The sequence below is a fragment of the Phaethon aethereus genome, assembly GCF_964289735.1.
Source record: "Phaethon aethereus genome assembly, chromosome: W".
Classification (NCBI taxonomy): Eukaryota; Metazoa; Chordata; class Aves; order Phaethontiformes; family Phaethontidae; genus Phaethon; species Phaethon aethereus.
This window is the reverse complement of record NC_138581.1, coordinates 41,284,542-41,309,153: the sequence shown is the minus strand read 5'-3', so window position 1 is coordinate 41,309,153 and position 24,612 is coordinate 41,284,542. Positions and strand designations below refer to the sequence as shown.

Sequence of the window (24,612 nt, the reverse complement as noted above, 5' to 3'; positions counted from 1 at the left end):
GGGCTGCATCACCAAGGGCATCACCAGCAGAGATAAAGAAGTCATTCTCTCACTCAGTGCTTGTCAGGCCACACTTGGAATGCTATGTTCAATTTTGGTCCCCACTATACAAAAAAGATGTGGACAGGCTGGAGAGGGTCCAGAGAAGGGCCACAAAGATGATCAAAGGACCGGGAAGCCTGCCATGTGAGGAAAGGCTGAGAGAACTGGGTTTGTTCAGCCTTGAGAAAAGAAGGCTTAGGGGAGACCTTATCGCCGTGTTCCAGTATTTAAAGGGTGGCTACAAAGAAGATGCAGACTTTTTACAAGGAGTCACATGGAAAAGAGGAGGGGTAATGGGTACAAGTTACTCCTTGGGAGATTCCGATTGGACACAAGAGGAAAATTTTTCACAATGAGAACAATCAGCCATTGGCATAATCTCCCCAAGGAAGTGGTGGATTCCCTGACATTGGACACTTTTAAGATTTGGCTGGAAAGGGTGCTGGGCCATCTTGTCTAGATCATGCTTTTGCCAAGAAAGGTTGGACCAGATGATCCTTGAGGTCCTTTCCAACCTGGTATTCTATGTTTCTTTTATAAAAAAAGTTTTATTAATGAATATTGGTTATGATCTGTGTCTCCCCCAATTCTATCCGCTATCAGGGTAAATGGAATTTACAACAAAAACACTTCCTTTTGTTCATTCTAAACCTCATACCTACGAGTTTCACTTGATACCTTTCATCCCTTTCACCGAATAAGTTTACAGTTGCTGCCTTTTCCATGCCACTCATGACTGTACAAATCTTAATGATACAGGTAAATAGTGGATTTATACAGAGACACAGCAGTGCTCTTGTTTAGCGCTCTATTCTTTTCCTAATAATTTCTAGCATTTCATTTAGGTTTTCTTGGACCATTACTGAGCCAAAATCTTTATGTCTAACCCCAAAACCTGATTTCTGTTTGATGGCAGACAACTCAGAGCTGACCATTTTTATATATAAAGTTCAGATACATGTTTTCCCCAGCATGCATCTCTACATTCACCCATATTGAACTTTACGTGCCATTTTATTACCTGGTCATCCAGTACTGTAAAGGCCTCCTGCAACCTTTCATCACCAACATTTATCTTTACTGTCTTGAATAACTTTATTGGTGCCAGTGTCACCTCACTATTTAACCTCTTTTCCAGGTCATTCATGAATGAATTCAAAAAATTCAAATGAATTCAAAATTCACCGTGGGGGAGTGAGTGAGCGGCTGCGTGGTGCTTAGTTGCCAGCTGGGGTTAAACAATGACACTGACCACAATCTCCCACCTTCTATTTCCCAATCTGAAATTAATTATTTCTTCATAGACAGATAAAAATTGTCTACCTATTCTCATTCATCCCTTCTATTTATGCATCCAAAGGTATTACATCTTTCTACTACAGTATTATCCTGGGAGCCTGTGTTGTATGTCCATTATGAACACTAACGCCTCTTCAAAGTTATCACTCCCAAACTGTACACACCCTGACTCTGTGGATGTGAATTCTATCCTAGATGTCCAACTTCTTGACATTCCATGATACGTACAGCCATTTTATTTGGGTGGCCATAAATAACCAGTGATAATTTATGCCCAATATGAATTCCCCATCATTTCTTATTCAGCTCTAAGTTTTGTTGTGTGGGGTTTTGGTTTTGGTTTTTGTTTGTTTAAAGAAACTAACATCAGTAACCCAGAGACCCACTCAGCTGCTTTCCCCAGCCTTGTTTATGCCTATTAAATATTGCTACAAGTCTCTTGAACTGAAGTGGGGAGCAAAGTTAATTCATCCGCCTCCTTTAATGAGTATATTCAGCCTCTCTCTTCCAAACTACAGAACACGAACGTATTGAATATTTGTCTCTTCTGCATTGTAACCAGTTTCACAGTCTATACAGAGTAATATTAGTTGCATCTGACTGACATGTCTGAGAAAAATGTCCCTCTCAATGGCTTCAGCCTCCTTTACCTTATACATTTTTAATTACTATCAAATTGACATCTGCCATCAACTTCCCCTTTTCCTTAGTAGCACATTTTACATTTTCCCCCATTTTTCTCTTTTGAATTAAGAAAACTATATATTTTTAAAGATAGCTTATTAGACATTTTAAAATATATATTTTAACCATTTTGAAGTCATTGCACTATAGGCCTGCATGATGTATGCTTTATGAACATTTTTCTTTAGTCAGCTAATGATTTACACAGAACATGAAAATTTTGATGAAAAGCAGTTGTGTCATACCTTAAATCTCCATCTAGTAACAACTACAAACTTGAGTGTGTGGTCCTTGCCAAGAATCTCTTCATTGCATAATATATCCAGCTGATATAAAAAGAAGAAATAATTAATTCACTGAGACACAGAACATGGCTTTGAAACAATACACTTCAGATAAGGCCCAATAAAAAAATCAAAGAAACGGAACTCAGTTCTCATGTAAGGACAGCTTTGTCCTTTGACATGCTATGAAAATTGTTTACACAGTACCCAGCAAGTAACTTTCTACTTTGAAAATACATTTTTAAAATGCTATCCCCCACTTAGACATCAGTGTTTAGGGCTTTTTTTGCAGACACTTTATAGTTGTTTTTACTTTTCTATGTCAGCTTTGAAAGACCTTGATATTGGAAACAGCAAGGGCATGGACTCATAAGCAAATGTAAGATCATGTGACCAGCCATCAGCTGAATTGCAATAGATGATCATGCACATGATCTTAGCCTATTTGACTGCAAGTTGACATGTACTGAAAGGGTAAGTCACCATGAAAGTGACATATGCTAATGGTACTTTATCACAACCTTAGAAAGCTAAGAATGTGCATGCAGTCCACTAACATGGCTTAGCTGACAGACAATAACTTAAACCAGGATTTGTCTATAGCATTCAACCAAGTGTTCACATCCTTAGGGCCTTCCTCCTCAAAACATATTTTTCACTGGACATACCAATACACTTCCCACAAAAATGCCATGTGCACTTAAAGGGGGAGGGAGGACTCCTGAAACATAAGTATTGTTGAATGAATAGTCTTACATTTCAATAAGAGCCAAGTAGGTTGTAAAACCAGAGATTGCTGCAGTGGAACACTGAGTTTAAACACAAAAGCAATAGGTGTAATTAGTAAGAAAGCAATCCAGGTTTTGGAAAGGTGTTAGGAATTTTAACACAGATGCTAGATGGGCCAACCATAGGTGACATACAGCTGGATCTACTACTCACCAAAAAGGAAGAACTTTCGGGGGACATGATAACCAATGGCAGCCTTGGTTGTAGCAACCATGAAATAGTGAAGTTCAAGATCCTGAAGGGAGTGAGGAAATCAAGTAGCAGAGTACAGATCCTGGGCTTCAGTAGAGAAGAAATTTGCTTTTTCAGGAAGCTGGTGAGTTCCCATGAGGGGCAGCTCTGAAGGGCAAAGGAGCTCAAGCGATGACAAGTCTTTAAGGACAACATCCTCCAAGCAAAGAACAGTCCATCCCAATACACAGAAAAATGAGTAGATGTATCAGGAGACCAGCTTGGCTAAACAGGGAGCTCATGAGAAAAAGGACATATACAGGAGGTGGAAGTGAGGACAAGCTACAAAGGAGGAATATAGAAACATTGCCTGGGGCATACAGGGATGGTTTGGGGAAAGCCAAAGCTCAGCTGGAGCTGAAACTAGCAAGGGACATCAAGGGCAACAAGAAGAGCTTCTACTGCTACATTATCAATAAAAGAATAAACAAGGAAAATGTGAGCCCACTGCTGCATGGGGTGGACAATTTAGTGACAGCATCTGCAGATAAGGCTGAGGTACTCAGTGCCGCCTTTGCCTTGGTTTTCACCAACAAGGTTTCCCAGGCCTTTTTGTGCCTAGAGACAGGGTTCAAGGAGGAGACGAACTGCCAGTAGCAGAGGAGGATCGAGACAGGGATCTATTGAGAAATCTCAACCCATACTAGACCATGGGACCAGATGGGATGCATCCAAGGATGGCACAAGAGTTTGCTGATGTCATTGCGAGGCCATACTATCATCACTGAAAGGTCACAGAGATCGGGGAAGGTACCCAATGACTGGAGAAATGTTGTAGCCATCTTCAAAAACAGCAAGAAGGACTATCTAGGGAACTATAGGCCAGTCAGCCTCACTTTGGTGATCCTTGGGAAAGTCATGAAGTGAGTCCTCTTGAAAGCTATTTCTGGGCACATAAAGGCAAAGGTAAATCCATGCTGGCTATTCCCAATCACCAAGGGAAAAAAAAATCACACTTGACCAACATGATTGCCACCTTTAATGAAATTACTAGATCCATGGATGAGGAGAGAACAGTGGATGTTGTCAAGCTTGACTTAAGCAAGGCTTTCAGCACCATCTTGCACAGCATCCTTGTATCTAAATTGGGACATTATGATCTGGATGGGTGGACTACCTGATGGGTGAAGACCTGGGTGGATTGGCAGGCTCAGAGGGTAGTGGTTAATGGGTTGTACTCTACACAGAGGCCAGTGACATGCGGACTATTTCAGGGGTCTATCCTGGGATCTGTGCTGTTGAATGTCTTTATCAGTGACCTGGAGGAGGAGATAGAATCAAACTCATCAGCTTTATGGATGACAACAAACTGGGGGAGTGCAGCTGACACACTTGAGGACAGGGATGCCATTCAGAGGGACCTAGACGGGCTAGAAGGATGGGCTGACAAGAATCCCATGAAATTCAACAAGAATAACGGCAAAGTCATGAGATGTTACAAGCTGGGTAGCAGCTCTGTTGAAAAGGACCTGTGAGTCCTGGTTGAAAGCAAGTTGAACATGAGTCAGCAGTGTGCTCTGGCAGTGATGAAGCCTAACAGGATTGTCCTGGTTTCAGCCAGGATAGAGCTGGTTTTCCTCACAGAAGCTAGTGTGAGGCTGTGTTTTGGATTTGGGATGAGAAACTGTTGGTAACGTGCTGATGTTTTGGGTTGTTGCTGAGCAGTCAAGGACAGTCCAGCTTCTCGTGCTGGCCTGCTAGCAAGGAGGCTGGGGGTGCACGGGGAGCTGGGAGGGGACACAACCAGGACAGCTGACCCAGACTGGCCAAAGAGATATTCCCTACCATACGACGTCATGCCCAGTACATAAACTGGAGTTAGCCAGGGGGCGGGAATCGCTGCTCGGGGACGGGCTATCGATCGCCGGGTGGTGAGCAATTGCTGTATTGGGCCTCACTTGTTCTTGTACATTCCTTTGTCGGTATTGTTATTGTTATCATTGTTGTTTCCTTCTCTCTTTCTGTCCTATTAAACTGTGTTTATCTCAACCCACGAGTTTTTTTTCTAATTCTCTCCCCCGTCCCACTGTGGGAGGGGGAGTGAGTGAGCGGCTGCGTGGTGCTTAGTTGCCGGCTGGGGCTAAACCACGACAAGGATACTGGGGTGTATCAACAGAAGCACAGCCAGTAAACTGAAGGAAGTCAACGGAACAATGTCCAAGTGGAAAGCATTAATGAGTGTCCCTCAGGGGTCCGTATTGGGACCAATACTATTTAATATCTTCATCAATGACATAGACAGTGGGATCGAGTGCACTCTCAGCAAGTTTGCAGATGACGCCAAGCTGAGTGGTGCGGTTGATTCGCTAGAGGGAAGGGATGCCATCCACTGTGACCTTGAGAGGCTTGAGGAGTGGACCCATGCAAACCTCATGAGGTTCAACAAGGCCAAGTGCAGGGACCTGCACCTGGGTCGCGGCAATCGCCAGTATCAATACAGGCTGGGTGATGAATGGATTGAGAGCAGCTCTGCTGAGAAGGACTTGGGGATACTGGTGGACAAAAAATTGGACATGAGCCAGCAATGCACACTTGCAGCCCGGAAAGCCAACCGTATCCTGGGCTGCATCAAAAGAAGTGTGACCAGCAGGTCAAGAGATGTGATTCTGCCCCTCTACTCCACTCTCGTGAGACCCCACCTGGAGTACCGTGTCCAGCTCTGGGGTCCCCAGCACAAGACAGACATGGACCTGTTAGAGTGGGTCCAGAGGAGGGCCACAAAAATGCTCAGAGGGATGGAACACCTCTCCTATGAGGAAAGGCTGAGAGTTGGGGTTGTTCAGCCTGGAGAAGAGAAGGCTCCAGGGAGACCTTATTGCGGCCCTTCAGTATATAAAAGGGGCTTATAAGAAAGATGGAGAAAGACTTTTTACCAGGGCCTGTAGTGACAGGACAAGGGACAACAATTTTGAACTGAAAGAGGGTAGATTCAGACTGGATATAAGGAAGAAATTCTTTACGATGAGGGTGGTGAGACACTGGCACAGGTTGCCCAGAGAAGTTGTGGATGCCCCATCACTGGAAGCGTTGAAGGTCATGTTTGATGGGGCTTTGAGCAACCTGATCTAGTGCAAGATGTCCCTGCCCATGGCAGAGGGATTGGACTAGGTGCAACTTGGATCTTTGAAGGTCCCTTCCAACCTTCCATTTTATGATTCTGTGATTCTAAGTGATTATTCCCCTTTACTCAGCACTCATTAGAACACATCTGGAATGCTGCATCCAGTTTTGGTCCCTCCAGTACAAGAAAAATGTTGATAAACTTGAGCAAGTTCAGCGGAGGGTCACCAAGATGGTCAGGGTGCTTGAACACAGGCCCTATAAGGAGAGGTTGAGGGAACTGGGCCTATTTATCTTGGAGCAGAGAAGGCTTAAAGGGGACCTAGTTACAGCCTTCCAATACCTAAGAGAAGCCTATAGAGAAGATAGGCTCTTTACTGAGGTGCATGGTGGGAGAATGAGAGACAATGGTCATCAACAGAAACAGAGGAAGTTCTGACTGGATATAAGGAGAAAAAAAAAATCTCTACGGGGATAATTAAAGCACCAGAACAAGTTGCCCAAAGAGGTCATGGCATCACCATCCTTGGAAGTTTTCAAGATTGAGAGATGGCAGTTTGAGAGTCATATTGGATTGAGGGGGACTGTGACTAATACCAACAAAGAGGGAACAGAGGCCGTGTTTTCACATGCCTGCCATTGTGTGTTCTAGTTTTAGAATTTGAAATGACAGAACTTGCAGAGGATAGAAAAGCCTCTTTCTTCCCTTACTGTCCACCATGATTTCTTCCCACAAACAGTCCAATTATCTTCTCCCTGCAGGGAAGGTGGCACCAGCTGATACTACACAAGGCTGAGTTTCACTCAGAGTAGAGAAGCAGAAGAAAATATATGTGCTGCTTTCCATTAAATCAGTCTTTCAGTAGTGTCCAAGTGTTATAAACCATTCTCTGCATTGAGTGAAAAATCTCTGCTAGGGCAGTGTATCCCTTCACTTAAGGCCACCAAACAAAGCATCTTTCAGGAGTCAGTTTTAACACAGGTGGAAAACATATAACCAAGCCTTTTGGTATGTTTTAAAACTGGCCATGGAACAACATACTGAGCTGTATTGCCAACTCTGTATAAAGCCAAGGACCAGTAAGAGCTACATCTCCATTGTATTGTAGGGAGAGAAAAAAAGGGTAGATGACCAGCATCCTTAAATTAAAAGGGGGGGAGGTAAATTTGGAGAAAAAACTATTTGTCTGCATTCAGCTCCTCAACTTAAATAGACATTTTATGTTCCTTTATATTAGGAAATAGTGTGTGCTTCTGTTTGGTGTTTTTTTTTTTAAAATCTGGTTGGAAGGAAAGACACTGTTTTGAAAATAATCCATATGACTCTCATTTGCAAAATCATTTTTAAACATTAAAACATTACCTCATTAAAAGAGGAAAGGTTAAGTTTTTTAGCAATGAACTTCTTTAGATGCAAGACTGTTGCTTGTGCTGAGCAGCGGATCCATTTTCGTTTCAATCCACGTAATTTGCTGCTATTGCATTCCAAGCAGATGCTTACCTTCAGGAAAAAGCAAACACAGTCAGGGCTAGTTTACAGAATTGTCTGCAGTCCCCATTATGCATTTCACATGCAGCATTTATTAGTCCAACAAAAAGGTGAAAATGTAGAATAACAATATTCTTTAAAGCAAAATTCCCTGACTACAAGAAGGATGCTGAAGTGCTGGAGCGTGTCCAGAGAAGGGCAACGAAGCTGGTGAGGGGTCTGGAGCACAAGTCTGATGAGGAGCGGCTGAGGGCACTGGGGTTGTTCAGTCTGGAGAAGAGGAGGCTGAGGGGAGACCTCATCGCTCTCTACAACTACCTGAAAGGGGGTTGTGCTGAGGTGGGTGTTGGTCTCTTCTCCCCAGTAACTAGCAATAGGACGAGAGCAAATGGCCTCAAGTTGCGCCAGGGGAGGTTTAGATTGGGTGTTAGGAAAAATTTCTTCACTGAGAGAGTGGTCAGGCATTGGAACAGGCTGCCCTGGGAGGTGGTGGAGTCACCATCACTGGAAGTGTTCAAAAAACGTGTGGACGTGGCACTTCAGGACAAGGTTTAGGGGACATGGTGGTGTTGGGTTGCTGGTTGGACTTGATGATCTTAAAGGTCTTTTCCAACCTTAATGATTCTGTGATTCTGTGATCACCAAGCCAAGTCCAGGTGGTTTAACATGTCCTTAACTGCTTCCTCCTGGGTTATGAGCGGGTTATCGTGCTCTCCATCCCCATCTTCCAGCTCAGGGGGCTGAATACCCTGCGGATACCTGGACTGGCTGTTAAAGACTGAGGCAAAGAAGACATTAAGTACCTCAGCCTTGTCCTCGTCCTCGAAGTAGAGAATAAATCTTTTGTTTTCCTTTGCTTCCACGCGTGGCCTCTGCTTTTGCTTTACTAAACTGCCTTTATCTTGACCCATGAGGTTTTTTTCCATCTTATTTTCTCCCCCCCCATCCTGCTGAGGAAGGGAGTGAATAGAGCGGCTTGGTAGGTATCTGGTGTCAAAACCAAATTTCTCCACAGCTACCTAAATAAAAAAGATGAAGCTCAGGTTTACACAAAAGCATGGGAGAACACTGTATCTTGTCTCTGTCAGAGGGAAAAAAATTTATCAAAGAAAAATAATCATTTAAAGATAAAGTGGAAATACAAAATAAAACTAAAAAATGCCCTATGTCAGACGTAAGTCTACCTGTTCATCACTTCGATGATAGTCATTATCTTCTTCCTGTTTTTCTTCAGAAGTTTCTTTGTTTGAATTTTCATCTGGCTTAGTTTCACCTTTCAGAAGAAAGCAGAGCATTACACTAATTAAATTAGACATATCAGATGACAGGTAATCCTGAAACAAAGTGAAGACTATAAGAGCAACTGTGGCTTGTCAAAGCATGATCAGCTTCTCTTCTAACCAATAAAAAAGTTGGAAAGCAACTTCATTCTTGGTAGCAGAGATGTGGACACTAATCCAAAGCTTCCCAGAAAATCAGTTCAAGACACCTTGATACAAATTTGTCAGGGCTCATCTATAAATCTGATATGCTCTCCTGACAGTCACAAATTTGAGAATTCTTTTGCCCTTGGATAAATACACACACACATACATTTTTAAGTATAACCGCCACAACGTTTCTATCGCAAAATTAGATTTAACATCAGCAGTTTCTGAAGTTAATGCAATTCAGGACTGGGATAAAAAGTAACCTTTTCTTATCATAGAGTTCCCACATAGATACTACTGAAGATCTTCACCAGGAACACATTACAGCCAGCTAAAAGAACACATTCTATAAACAAGTGTGATGCAAAACAATACTGCACTTAGATGGTGAGTTCAAAGTGGTGAGTTCTTGTGTATAGTCCAATATATAAGCACAAGCAAGCCTTGTACAATATTATACAACAACTATGAGCGCTAATAAATATTAGCTAGTCACCTACCTCTGACAGATCCTTTCAGCAGTTTAATGGCAATCTGCACCCCCACTCAAAGACAGAATAAACATAAGACCATTTACCATTGCGATGTAAATCTAGATGTTGCTTTGCAGAGCATGTCTCCCCTTTGATGTCCCCTGGTACTTCCATACCCAGTTTGTGATAGAATTCCCTCTGCTTTTTCATTTCCGCTGTTTAAAATTGTAAATATTAGTTATGTAATAACGTTCTAGCATAATATTTATCAAGGTATTCCAAACCCCTCCTCTGTTCTGTAAAAGAAGCTTGTCAGGCAGGAAGTTTTATTAGCACTTTTTGCTACTTCTCTACTCTTGCTGCCATAATCGAGTTACCCCAGATCTTATTCTCAAGAGGCAGAATACTACCAAGTCATTTGCAGAGCTATTATTATACCATTCTGTTATTACATATAAAATAAATTTTAAATACTATACCATACTTTGTGTGTGGTCTTCCCCCTTTGATATTTCTGTCAAAATATTGGTTTTTAATTTTTATCCGTATTTCTGACTTTCAATATCCTAGAAACAATTTTAAAATAATCTCTTTATCTAAACTTGCTTATAAATGTCCAATAATGTCCTCACTTGACAGCTTAATTGGATTGCAATATTCTACTTAAATAAAAGTAACAACACACCACTGAAAAATAATACTGAACAATTACTATAAAGCATTCCTTTAGTCCAACAGATTCATTATCAAAGTAAGTAGATTATAAGAACACAAATGCAAAGGTACCTGCTAGCAAAGGATTTAAGTACATCTTAGGAGAAGAAAAATTCACTGAAACTAAAAGTTATGCTACATTAGTATTCTACCTCTGAGAACTCTGCAAAGATGTTAAAAAAGACATGAATATGTACACAGTTTATTAAAGAAGAATGTATGCAAATTATAAAATGCCAGCATGAAAAAGCTGCAGTGTTATTTAGGTTTACATAATGTTACTTTTCCCTGAAATAACACCAGCATTTTCATTTCTGAAGTTTTTTCACTGCTGGTACAAGTCTAAAATTAAAAAAAAAGCACTGAAGTAGAGAGGAAAAGTAGTGCTAGAACTGGGACAAGTGAAGATGGTATTTTTCATGAACATTTTTGTCATTTCCTCCTTTCATTAATGTAAAGGAACTATGTGTGGATCTAACATTCAGTAAAAATAGGTCATATCAGAAAACTTACCTTCTTGGAGGCCTGGCACAAGTTTGTAAACAATATCTTGCATTGTTCTATCATGACTAGCAGGAAAAAAAAAAAAGAAAAATTGAAGCCATCTTGGTTCAAAACATTTCTCTTAAAGAGATTCAGTATTAAATTGACTCTACAAACCTCTAAAGACTTGTAAGAAATAAAAATATTTATCTTGGATAACTGAAAAATCAAACATGAGATAACAGTAACAAGAAAGGAATGCAGATAAGGTTCAGGCTAAGACAAGAACTGACAAAAGTTAAACTGACAAAAGTTTAACAGAAATGCTAGGAAGGATGCTAGGAAGGATGGTCTTTATGATGCAAAGGACGGCATCCTGTGAGAGATGCCATATACCTGCATGTAACATAACTCTAAAAATTCCTTGACAATTTTGACAAAAGCATTATTTTATTTTCTGTTTCTAGACACTAGACACTTTTCTGTTTCTAGAAACTAGACTGTTTCTTATCCCTTTTAATTAAACTCTCATGTCGCTAGATTGTTTAGTTATCCATACTGTGCTTTTTAAACAACATGAGGAAAAAAGCCTATGGGGAAAAAAAAGAAGAGAACAAAGGAAAGAAAATTTGCGTTTGCTCTTATAATCCAGCATTTTACCCAAGAGCAACATCATGTAGCTCAGAATCCCATCTAGCTAAAAAGGGTGGAACAAAAAAAGGCAAACTGATCCAGCACATAAGGAAGGAAATGGTGGACAAGTAGGACTGGTTAAGATTCTGAACAGTGATGTTTTCAACCAAAGTTTAACTACAAGCTGCCATTTCCTGGATTACTCTAAAACAAGTCATTGCCTGAAAGGACCAGAACATTACCCTGACTTCCAAACTATAAATAAAATCCAGTACAAGCTAAAATGTCAGCCTCAGCTGCTACCAGGGCATTAACGCCAGAAGAGTTTACAATACCAAACTCCAGCTTCGACTCTCAGGTTAGGATTTTTAAATGCAGGAACATCTCCAAAAACATTTCAATCTAAATGAATTATTTTAGCCACGAGCATGAGAGCAGAGGTGAGAATTTAAGAGCATTCTTAATGATGAAACAAGGATGGGGATGAATTAGATCACAGATTCTTGTAACTAAGGCATAATACAAAGTTCCTCCCTATTAATCTGTTGAAGAAACCACAGACTTCCAAAAGCAAGTTGGACAAAGACTATCTGTTTTGATCTTTAAGGGGCAGTACTTTGTAATAAGCTCAGGAAAATACTTCTCTAGGAGGGCATTTTCATTTTTCAAAGCAGTAGAGCAAAGAACCTAGACTGAAGAAGGGGTTCAATTTTTTAAAAGACTTTTTATATTTTTTTTAAGACTGTGCATTCAGTGTCCACAAACAACTGTCAAATACACTTCTAACTACTCAATTTGAGGTTATACTCCCAGGCATCTCTTAGCACTGAAAATAGGCTTCTGAACCGATACACGGATGTGTTCCTGTAGCTTTACAGAGGACAACCATGTTGTCTTAAGTGCCATTTGTTTCTTCTTGCCTACTGGCACAGATTTGTCATCATTGGTTTGTCATATTTCAAAATACACTCTAGTACAGTCTCTGCATCATTCTCGGAAGGTATAAGAAATTATTTCAAACTCCTGAAGGGGACTCAGTTTTGAGCAATTCAGAAAGTTTTTATAGGACATTGTGGTGGGTTAACCCTGGCTGGATGCCAGGTGCCCACCAAGCCACTCTATCACTCCCCTCCTCAGCTGGACAGGGGAGAGAAAATATAATGAAAGGCTCGTGGGTTGAGATAAGGACAGGGAGAGATCACTCAGCAATTACTGTCACGGGCAAAACAGACTTGACTTGGGGAAATCAGTTTAATTTCTTACCAATAAAATCAGAGTAGGGTAATGAGAAATAAAAACAAATCTTAAAACACCTTCCCCCACCCCTCCCTTCTTCCCGGGCTTAACTTCACTCCCGACTCTCTACCTCCTTCCCCTCCCGAGGGGCACAGGGGGATGGGGAATGGGGTTTGTGGTCAGTTTATCACACGTTGTCTCTCCTGCTCCTTCCTCCTCGGGGGAGGACTCACACTCTTCCCCTGCTCCAATGTGAGTCCTTCTCACAGGCTGCAGTTCTTCACAAACTGCTCCAGCTTGGGTCCCTTCCATGGGGTGCAGTCCTTCAGGAACAGACTGCTCCAGCGTGGGTGCCCCACAGGGTCACAAGTCCTGCCAGCAAACCTGCTCCAGCGTGGGCTCCTCTCTCCATGGGTCCACAGGTCCTGCCAGGAGCCTGCCCCAGTGTGAGCTTCCCACCGGGTCACAGACTCCTTCGGGCATCCACCTGCTCTGGCGTGGGGTCCTCCATGGGCTGCAGGTGGAGATCTGCTCCACTGCGGGCCTCCATGGGCTGCAGGGGGACAGCCTGCCTCACCATGGGCTTCACCACGGGCTGCAGGGGAATGTCTGCTCTGGCGCCTGGAGCACCTCCTCCCGCTCCTTCTGCACTGACCTTGGTGTCTGCAGAGTCGTTTCTCTCACATATTCTCACTCCTCTCCTCATCTGCAGTTGCTGTGCACAGGTTTCCCCCCCCCCTTCTTAAATATGTTATTACAGAGGCGCTACTACTGTTGCTGATTGGCTCAGCCTTGGCCAGCGGCAGGTCCATCTTGGCGCCGGCTGGTATTGGCTCTATCGGACACAGGGGAAACTTCTCACAGAAGCCACCCCTGTAGCCCCCCTGCTACCAAAACCTTGCCACACAAACTCAATACAGCTACCAACTTTCTCATCTGCACCTATGAACTAAACAGTTATTTGAAAGACTAAATCAACAATTTTCAAAGTCTTTGAACACACCCTCTCAGTCAGTGAAAAACACTGTCCAACTGCCAGTCATTCTGAAGTTTTAATACAAGTGTACAAGGGTCCTGCACTTCGGCCACAACAACCCCATGCAACGCTACAGGCTTGGGGAGGAGTGGCTGGAGAGCAGCCCGGCGGAAAGGGACCTGGGGGTGCTGGTTGACAGCCGGCTGAACATGAGCCAGCAGTGTGCCCAGGTGGCCAAGAAGGCCAACAGCGTCCTGGCCTGTATCAGGAATAGTGTGGCCAGCAGGAGTAGGGAAGTGATTGTGCCCCTGTACTCGGCACTGGTGAGGCCACACCTTGAATCCTGTGTTCACTTTTGGGCCCCACACTACAAGAAGGATGTTGAGGTGCTGCAGCGTGTCCAGAGAAGGGCAATGAAGCTGGTGAGGGGTCTGGAGAACAAGTCTTCTGAGGAGCGGCTGAGGGAACTGGGGTTGTTTAGTCTGGAGAAGAGGAGGCTGAGGGGAGCCCTTATCGCTCTCTACAACTACCTGAAAGGGGGTTGTGGCGAGGTGGGTGTTGGTCTCTTCTCCCAAGTAACTAGTGATAGGACAAGAGGAAATGGCCTCAAGTTGCGCCAGGGGAGGTTTAGATTGGATATTAGGAGAAATTTCTTCACCGAGAGAGTGGTCAGGCATTGGAACAGGCTGCCCAGGGAGGTGGTGGAGTCGCCTTCCCTGGAAGTGTTCAAAAAACGTGTGGATGTGGCGCTTCAGGACATGGTTTAGGGGACATGGTGCGCTGGATTAATGGTTGGACTTGATGATCTTGAAGGTCCTTTCCAACCTAGTGATTCTGTGATTCTGTGATTCACGTAGATGTTCCATATGTGCAACCTCTATGATCCAGGCATACAAAACAGGAAGTTACTAAATCTCATTAAACTTCACTCAGGAATTAAACAACAAAGTTTATTGTGTTTGTCCGATTCAAGAGAAAAGGATTTGCTTCAAAAGAATTGCAAATTCAGAGCAGAATTCAATACCTTACCTCTTTTATATAAATCTTCTATCTTCTAATCAAGCTTCTTTTTATATATTTAAAATATTGATAAGCAAATAAAAAAATGTAGAGAGAAACTGTGCTGTATTTGAGAGGTTTGTACAGCCCAGAGTGTAACTAGTTGTCCTTTTCCTTTTGTACTGCACACTTACCCGATATACTGTAATGGATGGCTCTGGTGTATAACAATCCGACATGTTGGACAGGTGTTGTTTTCCTCCAAATACTTCACCAAGCAGCTTCTACAGACTAATAACAAGAATATTAATAATTAAAAAGAAATAAAACAAGATGTAGCTTGAAGAAACTTGTGAGGTCGCCAGGGGTATCTGAGTGGGTTTCTGACACCCTTGGGCTGTGCCTGTGGAGGGACCGGCCGGCAGGTAACAGGTCTTGTGAGAGGGGCAGGCAAGAGTTGGGCGGTGTTGGTGGTCCCCATGGCCAGTTCAAACCCCAGGAAGCCACATATAATCGGCTGTCCTGGTTTCAGCCAGGGTAGAGTTAATTTTCTTCATAGAAGCTAGCGTGAGGCTATGTTTTGGATCTGGGATGAAAAAATGTTGATAAGGTGCTGATGTTTTGGGTTGTTGCTAAGTAGTCAAGGACAGTCCAGCTTCTCATGCTGGCCTGCAGCGAGCAGGCTGGGGGTGCACGGGAAGCTGGGAGGGGACACAGCTGGGACAGCTGAACCAGGCTGGCCAAAGGGATATTCCCTACCATATAACGTCGTGCTCGGTATATAAAGCTGGGACGAAGAAGAAGGAAGGGGTGGAGGGACGTTCGGAGTTATGGCGTCTGTCTTCCCAAGAAACCATTATGCGTGACGGAGCCCTGCTTCCCTGGAGATGGCTGAACACCTGCCTGCCCATGGGGAGTAGTGAACAAATTCCTTGTTTTGCTTTGCTTGCATGCGCGGCTTTTGCTTTACTTATTAAACTGTCTTTATCTCAAACCATGAGTTTCCTCACTTTTACTCTTCCGATTCTCTCCCCCGTCCCACCGTGGGGGAGTGAGCGAGCAGCTGCGTGGTGCTTAGTTGCTGGCTGGGGCTAAACCACGGCATCGGCCCCTAGGGGACACTACCGACCACGAGTGTGGCGTTGGTTGGGAGTGGTGTCAGCAGCTTTCATGAAAAGGGCAGTGCACTCTGTCAGTTGTTGGGCTGCTGCCTGCTCTGCTCACCTGCAGGCTTAGGCTGCAGCTCTGATGGTCACCCCAACTAACTGGTGGCTGTGCAAGTCTAGCCAGACACTTGAGGTCTCCAGGGAATTAGAAGGATGACATCTTTCACAAGAACTACCATTCTATAAGTAAGTAAGTAAGTGGGCCATTTTTTTTCTGAGAACTATAAGGAGACTGTGACCTGACGAAAGAAAATGGTGTCCACCGGCCACAACTGCAAGGCTGAAACCCAAACAAAAGCACTACAGCCTACCTATGCTGATGTCTCCACCCAAACAGACCTCCCAAGGACCAGTATAGCTGTCCAGACCTCGGGTTGCATGGAGTTGCAGTGCCTGGAAGTCCCCCTAACACCTGAAGGCAGCAGTGGATGTCATAGCTGCAAGTGTGCCCAGCTAGAAGAACTCCTCAAACAAGTAGCTATGTTACAAGAGGAGTTCAACAGGCAGCGCAGTATGCAGGAATGTGGGTGGGAGATCGATATATGGTATTGTGCGCTGTGTGACCGCCCGGCCTTAAGGCTGTGCAAGGGGAAGGTAAGCCTGACTCCAACCTCGAGCTGACTGACACAAGAAACTCACAAGATGAAGGAGACTGGACCCTTGTCTCTGCTTGGGGCAGAAGGAAGAACCTTCCCCTAAAGTGCCCCTGCATAACAGAGACGACGCTCTGGGGTCAGAGAACGAAGAGTACATGAGTAGCGGACAAGATCCAGGAAAAGCCAACCATGCAAAGTTGATCCAATCATCTACCCGCATTAGAACCAGTGCCACCATAAAAGCACATAAAGTATTAGTAATTGGAGAGTCCTTAATGAGACACACCAAAGCACCATTTGCTGTCCAGACAATTTCTCTGGAGAAGTTTGCTGCCTACCAGGAACTCACATTTGCGATGTCACTGAGAGGCTGCCAAGCCTGGTGAACCCTACAGATTATCATCCACTCCTACTATTTCACGTAGGGTCCAATGATACTGCGACGAGGCAACTTAGAACCATCAAAAGAGACTATAAGTCCCTCAGAGCAATGTTAAAAGGATCTGGAGCACAGGTGGTGTTCTCCTCTATCCTCCCAGTCAGAGGAAGGGGTTCAGGAAGGTGGAAACTAATTGAACAGGTGAATGCCTGAGTGGCTGGTGCCATACTCAAGGTTTTGGCTTCTATGATCATGGATCTACCTTTGAGAAGCTGGGTCTGTTGGGAGCTGATGGGATTCACCTGACCAAGTGAGGCAAGAGGGTCTTCACCAGTAAGCTGGCCAGACTTATAAGGCAGGATTTAAACTAGATTTAGTGGGGGAGGGGGATGGAGTTCTGAGCAATAAAGAGCCAGGGGCTGCTAATATATTAGGAACCAATAGGGATATACCTGTGAAAAGCCTCAAAGGAATTAGGGCATGTTCCTCTAAAAAGGTGACAAGGTAGGTAGCCTAGCTGAAGTGCTGCTATACCAATGCATGCAGCATGGCTAACAAAGAGCAGGAGTGAAAAGCCACTGTGCAGCTATAAAGCTATGATCTAATCACGATCACTGAAATGTGGTGGAATGAATTGCACGACTGGAGTGCTGCAATCAATGACTATAAACTGTTCAGAAGGGACAGGCAAGGAAGGAGGGGTAGGGAGGTTGCCCTCTATGTAAAAAAAATGGACTGACTGCGCAGAGCTGTATATTAAAAATAGCAAAGAACAGGTTGAGAGCTTATGGGCAAAAATTAGGGGCCAAGCCAACAAAGGAAACCCCATGGTTGGTGTTTACTACAGACCACCCAACCAAGGATGAGAAGGCGGCTGAGGTACTCGATGATTTCTTTGCCTCAGGCTTCACTGGCAATCTCTCTTCCCACACGTCTCGAGTGGATGGACTACAAGATGGGGACTGGGGGAGCAAAGTCCCTCCCACTGTAAGAGAAGATCAGGTTTGAGACCGCCTGAGGAACCTGAACATACATAAGTCTATGGGGCCTGACGAGATGCATCCCAGAGTCCTGAAGGAATGGGCTGATGTAGTTGCCAAGCCACTCCCCATGATATTTGAAAAGTCCTGGCAGTCAGGTGAAGTCCCTGGAGACTGGAAAAAGGGAAACATTGCACCCATTTTTACAAAGGGTAGCAAGGAAGACCCTGGGAACTACCGATCTGTCAGCCTCACCTCTGTGCCTGGGAAGACCATGGAGCAGATCCTCCTAGAAGCTATGCTAAGGCACATGGAGGACAGGGAGGTGATTCGAGACAGCCAGCATGGCTCCATCAAGGGCAAGTCCCGCCTGACCAACCTAGTAGCCTTCTATGATGGAGCAACTACATCATTGGACAAGGGAAGAGCTATGGATGTCATCTATCTGGACTTCTGTAAGGCCTTTGACACGGTCCCCCACAACAACTTTCTCTAAATTGGAGAGAGATGGATTTGATGGGTGGGCTGTTCGGTGGATGAGGAATTGGTTGGATGGTCGCATCCAGAAGGTAGTGGTCAATGGCTCAATGTCCAGATGGATATCGGTGACGAGTGATGTCCCTCAGGGGTCCATATTGGGACCAGTACTCTTTAATGTTTTCATCAATGACATAGACAATGGATCAAGTGCACCCTCAGCAAGTTTACAGATGGCACCAAGCTGAATGGTGCGGTTGACACGCCTGAGGGACAGGATGCTGTCCATAGGGACCTGGGCAAGGTCAAGGAATGGGCCCCTGTGAACCTCATGAGGTTCAACAAGGCCAAGTGCAGGGTCCTGCACCTGGGTCGGGGCAACCCCTGGTATCAGTACAGGGACTGAGAGCGGCCCTGCCGAGAAGGACTTGGGGGTACTGGTGGATGAAAAGCTGGACATGAGCCGGCAATGTGCGCTCGCAGCCCAGAAGGCCAACCGTATCCTGGGCTGCATGAAAAGAAGTGTGGCCAGCAGGGCGAGGGAGGGGATTCTGCCCCTCTACTCTGCTCTGGTGAGATCCCACCTGGAGTACTGCGTCCAGCTCTGGAGCCCTCAGCACAGGAAAGACATGGACCTGTTGGAGAGCAGGTCCAGAGGAGGGCCACCAAAATGATCAGAGGGATCGAACACGTCTGCTATGAGGACTGGCTGAGAGAGTTGGGGTTGTTCAGCCTGGAGAAGAGAAGGCTCCGGGGAGACCTTATTGCAGCCTTTCAGTACTTAAAGGGGGCATATGAGAAAGATGGGGACAGACATTTTAGCAGGGCCTGTAGCAACAGGACAAGGGGTAATGGTCTTAAACTAAAAGAGGGCAGATTCAGACTGGATACAAGGAAGAAATTTTTCACAATGAGGGTGGTGAAACACTGGCACGGGTTTCCCAGAGAGGTGGTGGATGCCCCATCCCTGGAGACATTGAAGGTCAGGTTGGATGGGGCTCTGAGCAACCTGATCTACTTGATGATGTCCCTGCTCATCGCAGGGGGGTGTGACTAGATGACTTTTAAAGGTCCCTTCCAACCCAAACTATTCTGTGATTCTATGAATCCTCATGCTCACCAGCCCTGATCCTGCTGGGGGACTTCAATCTCCCTGACAAATGTTGGAAAAGCAGCTCAGCAAGGTGTAGGCAGTCCAGGAGGCCCTTGGTGTGTGTCGAAGACGATTTCTTAATCCAGGTGATAAAAAGCCCGACCAGACGAGAAGGGTTACTGGACCTCTTGCTCACCAACACATATGAACTAATTAGAGACATCAAGACTGGTGGTAGCCTGGGCTGCAGTGATCATGCCCTGGTGGAATTCACAATCTCAAGGGATATGGGTCAGGTGAAGAGTAGAGTCTTAGGATAGCAAACATTCAGTTGTTTAAGGAAGTAGTAGATGTGACCTCCTGGGAAACTGCCCTCAGGGATAAAGGAGCTGAACAGAGCTGGCAGCTCTTTAAGGACATTTTTCTTGGATCACAAGAACTATTGATTCCCATGTGTAAGAAATCAGGCAAGGAAGGCAGGAAACTGGCGTGGCTCACTAAGGACCTCCTGGTCCAACCAAAGTGTAAGAAGGGAATCCATAGGCAATGGAACCAGGGACATGTATCCTGAGAAGAATATAGGGACTGGGCCCGGATACATAGGGATGGGATCAGGAAAGCTAAGGCGCAGCTGGAGCTAATTTGGCAAGGGATGCAAAGAATAATAATAAGGGCTTCTACAGGTATGTTGGCCAGAACAGGAAGATTAAAGAAAATGTACACACTCTGACAAATAAGACATGGGAACTAGTGACAAATGACATGAAAAAGACTGAGGTACTCAACAATTTTTTTGCCCCAGTTTTCAACCGTAATCTCTCTTCCCACATCTCTCAAGCCTCTGAACATCAAGGCAGGGAATGGGGGAAAGAGGTCCCTCCTGTTGTAGGAGAAGATCAGGTTTGAGACCACCTGAGGAACCTGATCATACACAAGTCCATGGTACCTGATGAGATGCATCCCAGAGTCCTGAAGGAATGGGCTGATGTAGTTGCCAAGCCACTCCCCATGATATTTGAAAAGTCCTGGCAGTCAGGTGAAGTCCCTGGAGACTGGAAAAAGGGAAACATTGCACCCATTTTTACAAAGGGTAGCAAGGAAGACCCTGGGAACTACCGACCTGTCAGCCTCACCTCTGTGCCTGTGAAGATCATGGAACATATCCTCCTGGAAGACATTTCGAACCATATGGAAGGCTGGGAGGTGATTAGAGACAGCCAACATGGCTTCACCAAGGGCAGATTGTGCCTGACTAATCTAGTGGCCTTCTATGATGGAGGAACTATGATCAGTGGACAAGGGAAGAGCTATGGATGTCATCTACCTGGATTTCTGTAAGGCCTTTGATACAGTACCCCACAACATTCTTGCCTCTAAACTGGAGAGATATGGGTTTGATGGATGGACTGTTAGGTGGATTAGGAATTGGCTGGATGGCCATGTCCAAAGAGTTCTAGTCAACAGCTCAATTTCCAAGTGGAAACCCATAATGAGTGGTGTCCCTCAAGGGTCTGTACTGGTGCCAATACTGTTTAATATCTTAATCAATGACATAGACAGTGGGATTGAGTGCACCCTCAGCAACTTTGCAGATGACACCAAGCTGAGCGGTGCAGTTGATTAGCTAGAGGGATGGGATTGCATCCAGAGGGACCTTGGCAGGCTTGAGGAATGGGCCCATGTGAAACTCATGAGGTTCAACAAGGCCAAGTGCCAGGTCCTGCACCTGGGTTGCGGCAATCACCAGTATCAATAGAGGCTGGGTGATGAATGGATTGAGAGCAGCTCTGCTGAGAAGGACTTGGGGATACTGGTGGACAAAAAATTGGACATGAGCCGGCAATGTGCGCTTGCAGCCCAGAAAGCCAATTGTATCCTGGACCGCATCAAAAGAAGCGTGGCCAGCAGGTCGAGAGAAGTCATTCTCCCCCTCTACTCCACTCCACTCTCGTGAGACCCCCACCCAGAGTACTGCGTCCAGCTCTGGGGTCCCCAGCACAAGACAGACATGGACCTATTGGAGCGGTTCCGGAGGAGGGCCATGAAAATTATCAGAGGGCTGGAACACATACATGATGGTATAACTGGAATAAACACCAGTTATAGCAAAAAAAGTCATTAAATTTGCTTTGCTTATATATTGTATTTACGTATTTAAGATGAAATTACTGTTGCTGGTAGAAGTTATTATTGGACCAATCCTAGTAATTTTGCCCACTAAGCACAGATCTTGCATTACAGTCTGCTCTAGTGGTATATACTAGCAGATCCAGTTGCAAGGGTGAGACCATAACCTGTTTGAACCAAGTAAACAAAAGAACCAAACCCATCTTCAAAAACCACTAACTAACTTCTCACTTGCCATCAGTAGTTCCTCCAGTTTTGAATAAGGAGATACTAACCCCTCCTAAACTAAATTCAGCACAGGTCACCTCAGTTTGTCACAGACAAACTAAAAAGGTACAAATGAAGAAACAAAGTGGGAAAACTCACTTTCCCGATAGCTGTTCTTTAAAAAGCTGCTCCCCACCCTTCCACCCATAATATGAGGCTATGTCTCCTCTCAGAATAAATAATATTAGTCTAAGGATGAAACCAAAGGCAACAAAACTTTCTGAAAACATAAATTTATAATAAGGGATATTCCACGAGACACCCCATAGGTTTGCTCTAAAAATGCATTCCTGAGAAATGGCATGGCCTATGTGAACTGAGCACACCTGCTTGCAGTGCATGTTTCAGGGTTGCAAATAAATATATAAATAAATACATTTTAGAACAATGAAAAAGCGACCCTCTAGCAAGACTAATTTTAACAGTTAATGGCAGCATTACGGAATTTTGGACAAAACAAAGCAAAAGCCTAGATTAGGGTTCTAAACGCTTTACTCCAAACAGAACACCAAGGAACCTGAGATTTGGACCACATGGAGAAGGGACTGAAGAATGAGCTAAAAAAGGAATGGGAAGAAAAACAAGAAAAGCAAATATATTAAAGCTGATGAACAGCATCTAGAAATCAAACGTGGAAAAATTATCTCTGGCAAATCTGAAACATCATATCATCTCTGTCAAGCATGTCACATTTCTTTTAATATTCAGCACAAAAACTAGCTTCCTAAACATATACATTACCATTTACTATATATGGTTTCAAGTTTGTTCTCATTATTTGTCGCACAAAACAATATATTTTTGTTGAAAAATTATAAGTGCATAGCACAGCTTGCATTATTCTGGCTGATACACAGTAAAACTTTAAACTTCAACTAAAACTGTTAAAACATCTAGCACATCAAGTAAAAAAAAACAATTTTAGCTTACTCACAGCATTATATTCCTACTTACAAGTATGTAAGCATTCTGTTACAGTGGTGGCATCAATCAGGTATCCATTGCATAAATGACAGGTTATGTGGACATTAATGTCCCAAAGCTTAATCTTTCTAGTCATCATCTTTGGTATCTGTAAAAAAAAAAACAAAACACCCACACATTACATAGCACCTTAGATGTACTGATGAGGTAAAAGTAGTTTTGGAATAAATGACTAACTATAATTCGCCTTAAAGATATGCTTATGTAGATAGCTTCAGGCTCTTGTATATTTATGCATATATTTTGAGTGAGTACTAAACTTTTAAAAGTCGATAAAAATGAATCATGAAATAATTGAAATCTACACTATTTTACATGTCAAGGTTTCAGAGTGGAAGAGTCCTAGTACATTATTAACACTAACCAAGTGTGGTGGGTTAGCCTTGACTAACTGCCAAACTCCCACCCAGCTGCTTGCTCACTCCCCCTCCTCAGCAGAACAGGGAGAGAAAGTAGGAAGAACAGGAACAAGAAAGCTTGTGATTTGAGATTAAAAACAGGGAGATTGCTTACCAATTACGGTCACAGGCAAGACAGACTCGACTTGGGGAAAATTAACTTAATTTATTGCCAACTAAAATAAAAATGTAATTACTAGAGTTGGGCAGTGGGAAACAAAAAAACAAACATTAAACCAACACCTTTCCTCCCCCCTTTCCTATGCCCAACTTCACTCCTCCACTCCAGACTCATCCACCCCCCCCACAGCTGCACAGGGGGGATGGGGAGGCGGGGAAGGTTACAGTCAGTACATAAAGGTTTCTCTCTGCTGCTTCTTCCTTCTCACACTTTTCCTCTGCTCTGTTGTGGGTTCTCTACAGGCAACGGTTTCTTTAGGAATATCCATCTACTCTGGCATGAATCTTCCACAGGCTGCAGGGAATATCTTCTCCAGCACCATGGAGCACCTCCTTCTCCTTTCTCTGACCTTGGTGTTGCCTCTGTTGTTTCTCACTCTTTTCATTCCCTCCTCCTCGCTCTGTCCAGTGTTTTCTGCCCTTTCTTAAATATGTTTTCACAGAGGTGCCACAAACTTTGCTGATGGGCTCAGCTTTGGCCTGTGGTGTCCATTGCCAAGCCAGCTATGTCCAGCACAGGGCAGTCCCTGACCTCTTCCCACAAAGGCCACACCCCTGCAGCCTGCCCCCCTTGCCATTTACATCCAATACACCAAGGGATGCAGACTTAAGACCAAATCCTATTTTACTCATCTAAGTAATTTCAGTCAAGCTAGTAATTATGACATCTGAAAGTGAAGAGAGATGATCCTCCTGTAATTGGCAAAGTGCAAAACCAAAAGGAATAGGTGTGATTTGACAAATTTGGGTTAGCCACGCTAAGTGTCAGCCTCACATCTCCTTATGGCTAGAGAATGATTTTGAATCCATATCTGAAAAAGGGAGCTGAAAAGTAAAATCACAGAATCACAGAATCACTAAGGTTGGAAAGGACCTTCAAGATCATCAAGTCCAACCATTAATCCAGCACCACCATGTCCCCTAAACCATGTCCTGAAGCGCCACATCCACACGTTTTTTGAACACTTCCAGAGATGGCGACTCCACCACCTCCCTGGGCAGCCTGTTCCAATGCTTGACCACCCTCTCGGTGAAGAAATTTTTCCTAATATCCCATCTAAACCTCCCCTGGCGCAACTTGAGGCCATTTCCTCTCGTCCTATCGCTGGTTACTTGGGAGAAGAGGCCAACACCCTCGTCGCC

General features: G+C 44.2%; 1 protein-coding gene across 1 annotated transcript; it reads right to left on the bottom strand.

The window, feature by feature from the left end:
• Window positions 1-2,264: 2,264 nt before the first annotated feature.
• LOC309415223 (polycomb group RING finger protein 3-like) lies at window positions 2,265-23,730 on the bottom strand (the record flags this gene model as incomplete). The annotated part of the gene is made up of 7 exons (XM_082012674.1): window positions 22,862-23,730; window positions 15,017-15,113; window positions 11,009-11,064; window positions 9,886-9,996; window positions 9,063-9,151; window positions 7,753-7,890; window positions 2,265-2,351 (listed from the first exon to the last, which is right to left on the bottom strand). Exons 1-7 carry the CDS (start codon window positions 22,968-22,970, stop codon window positions 2,265-2,267), a joined length of 687 nt encoding a protein of 228 aa, XP_081868800.1. The 5' UTR covers window positions 22,971-23,730.
• Window positions 23,731-24,612: the final 882 nt, after the last annotated feature.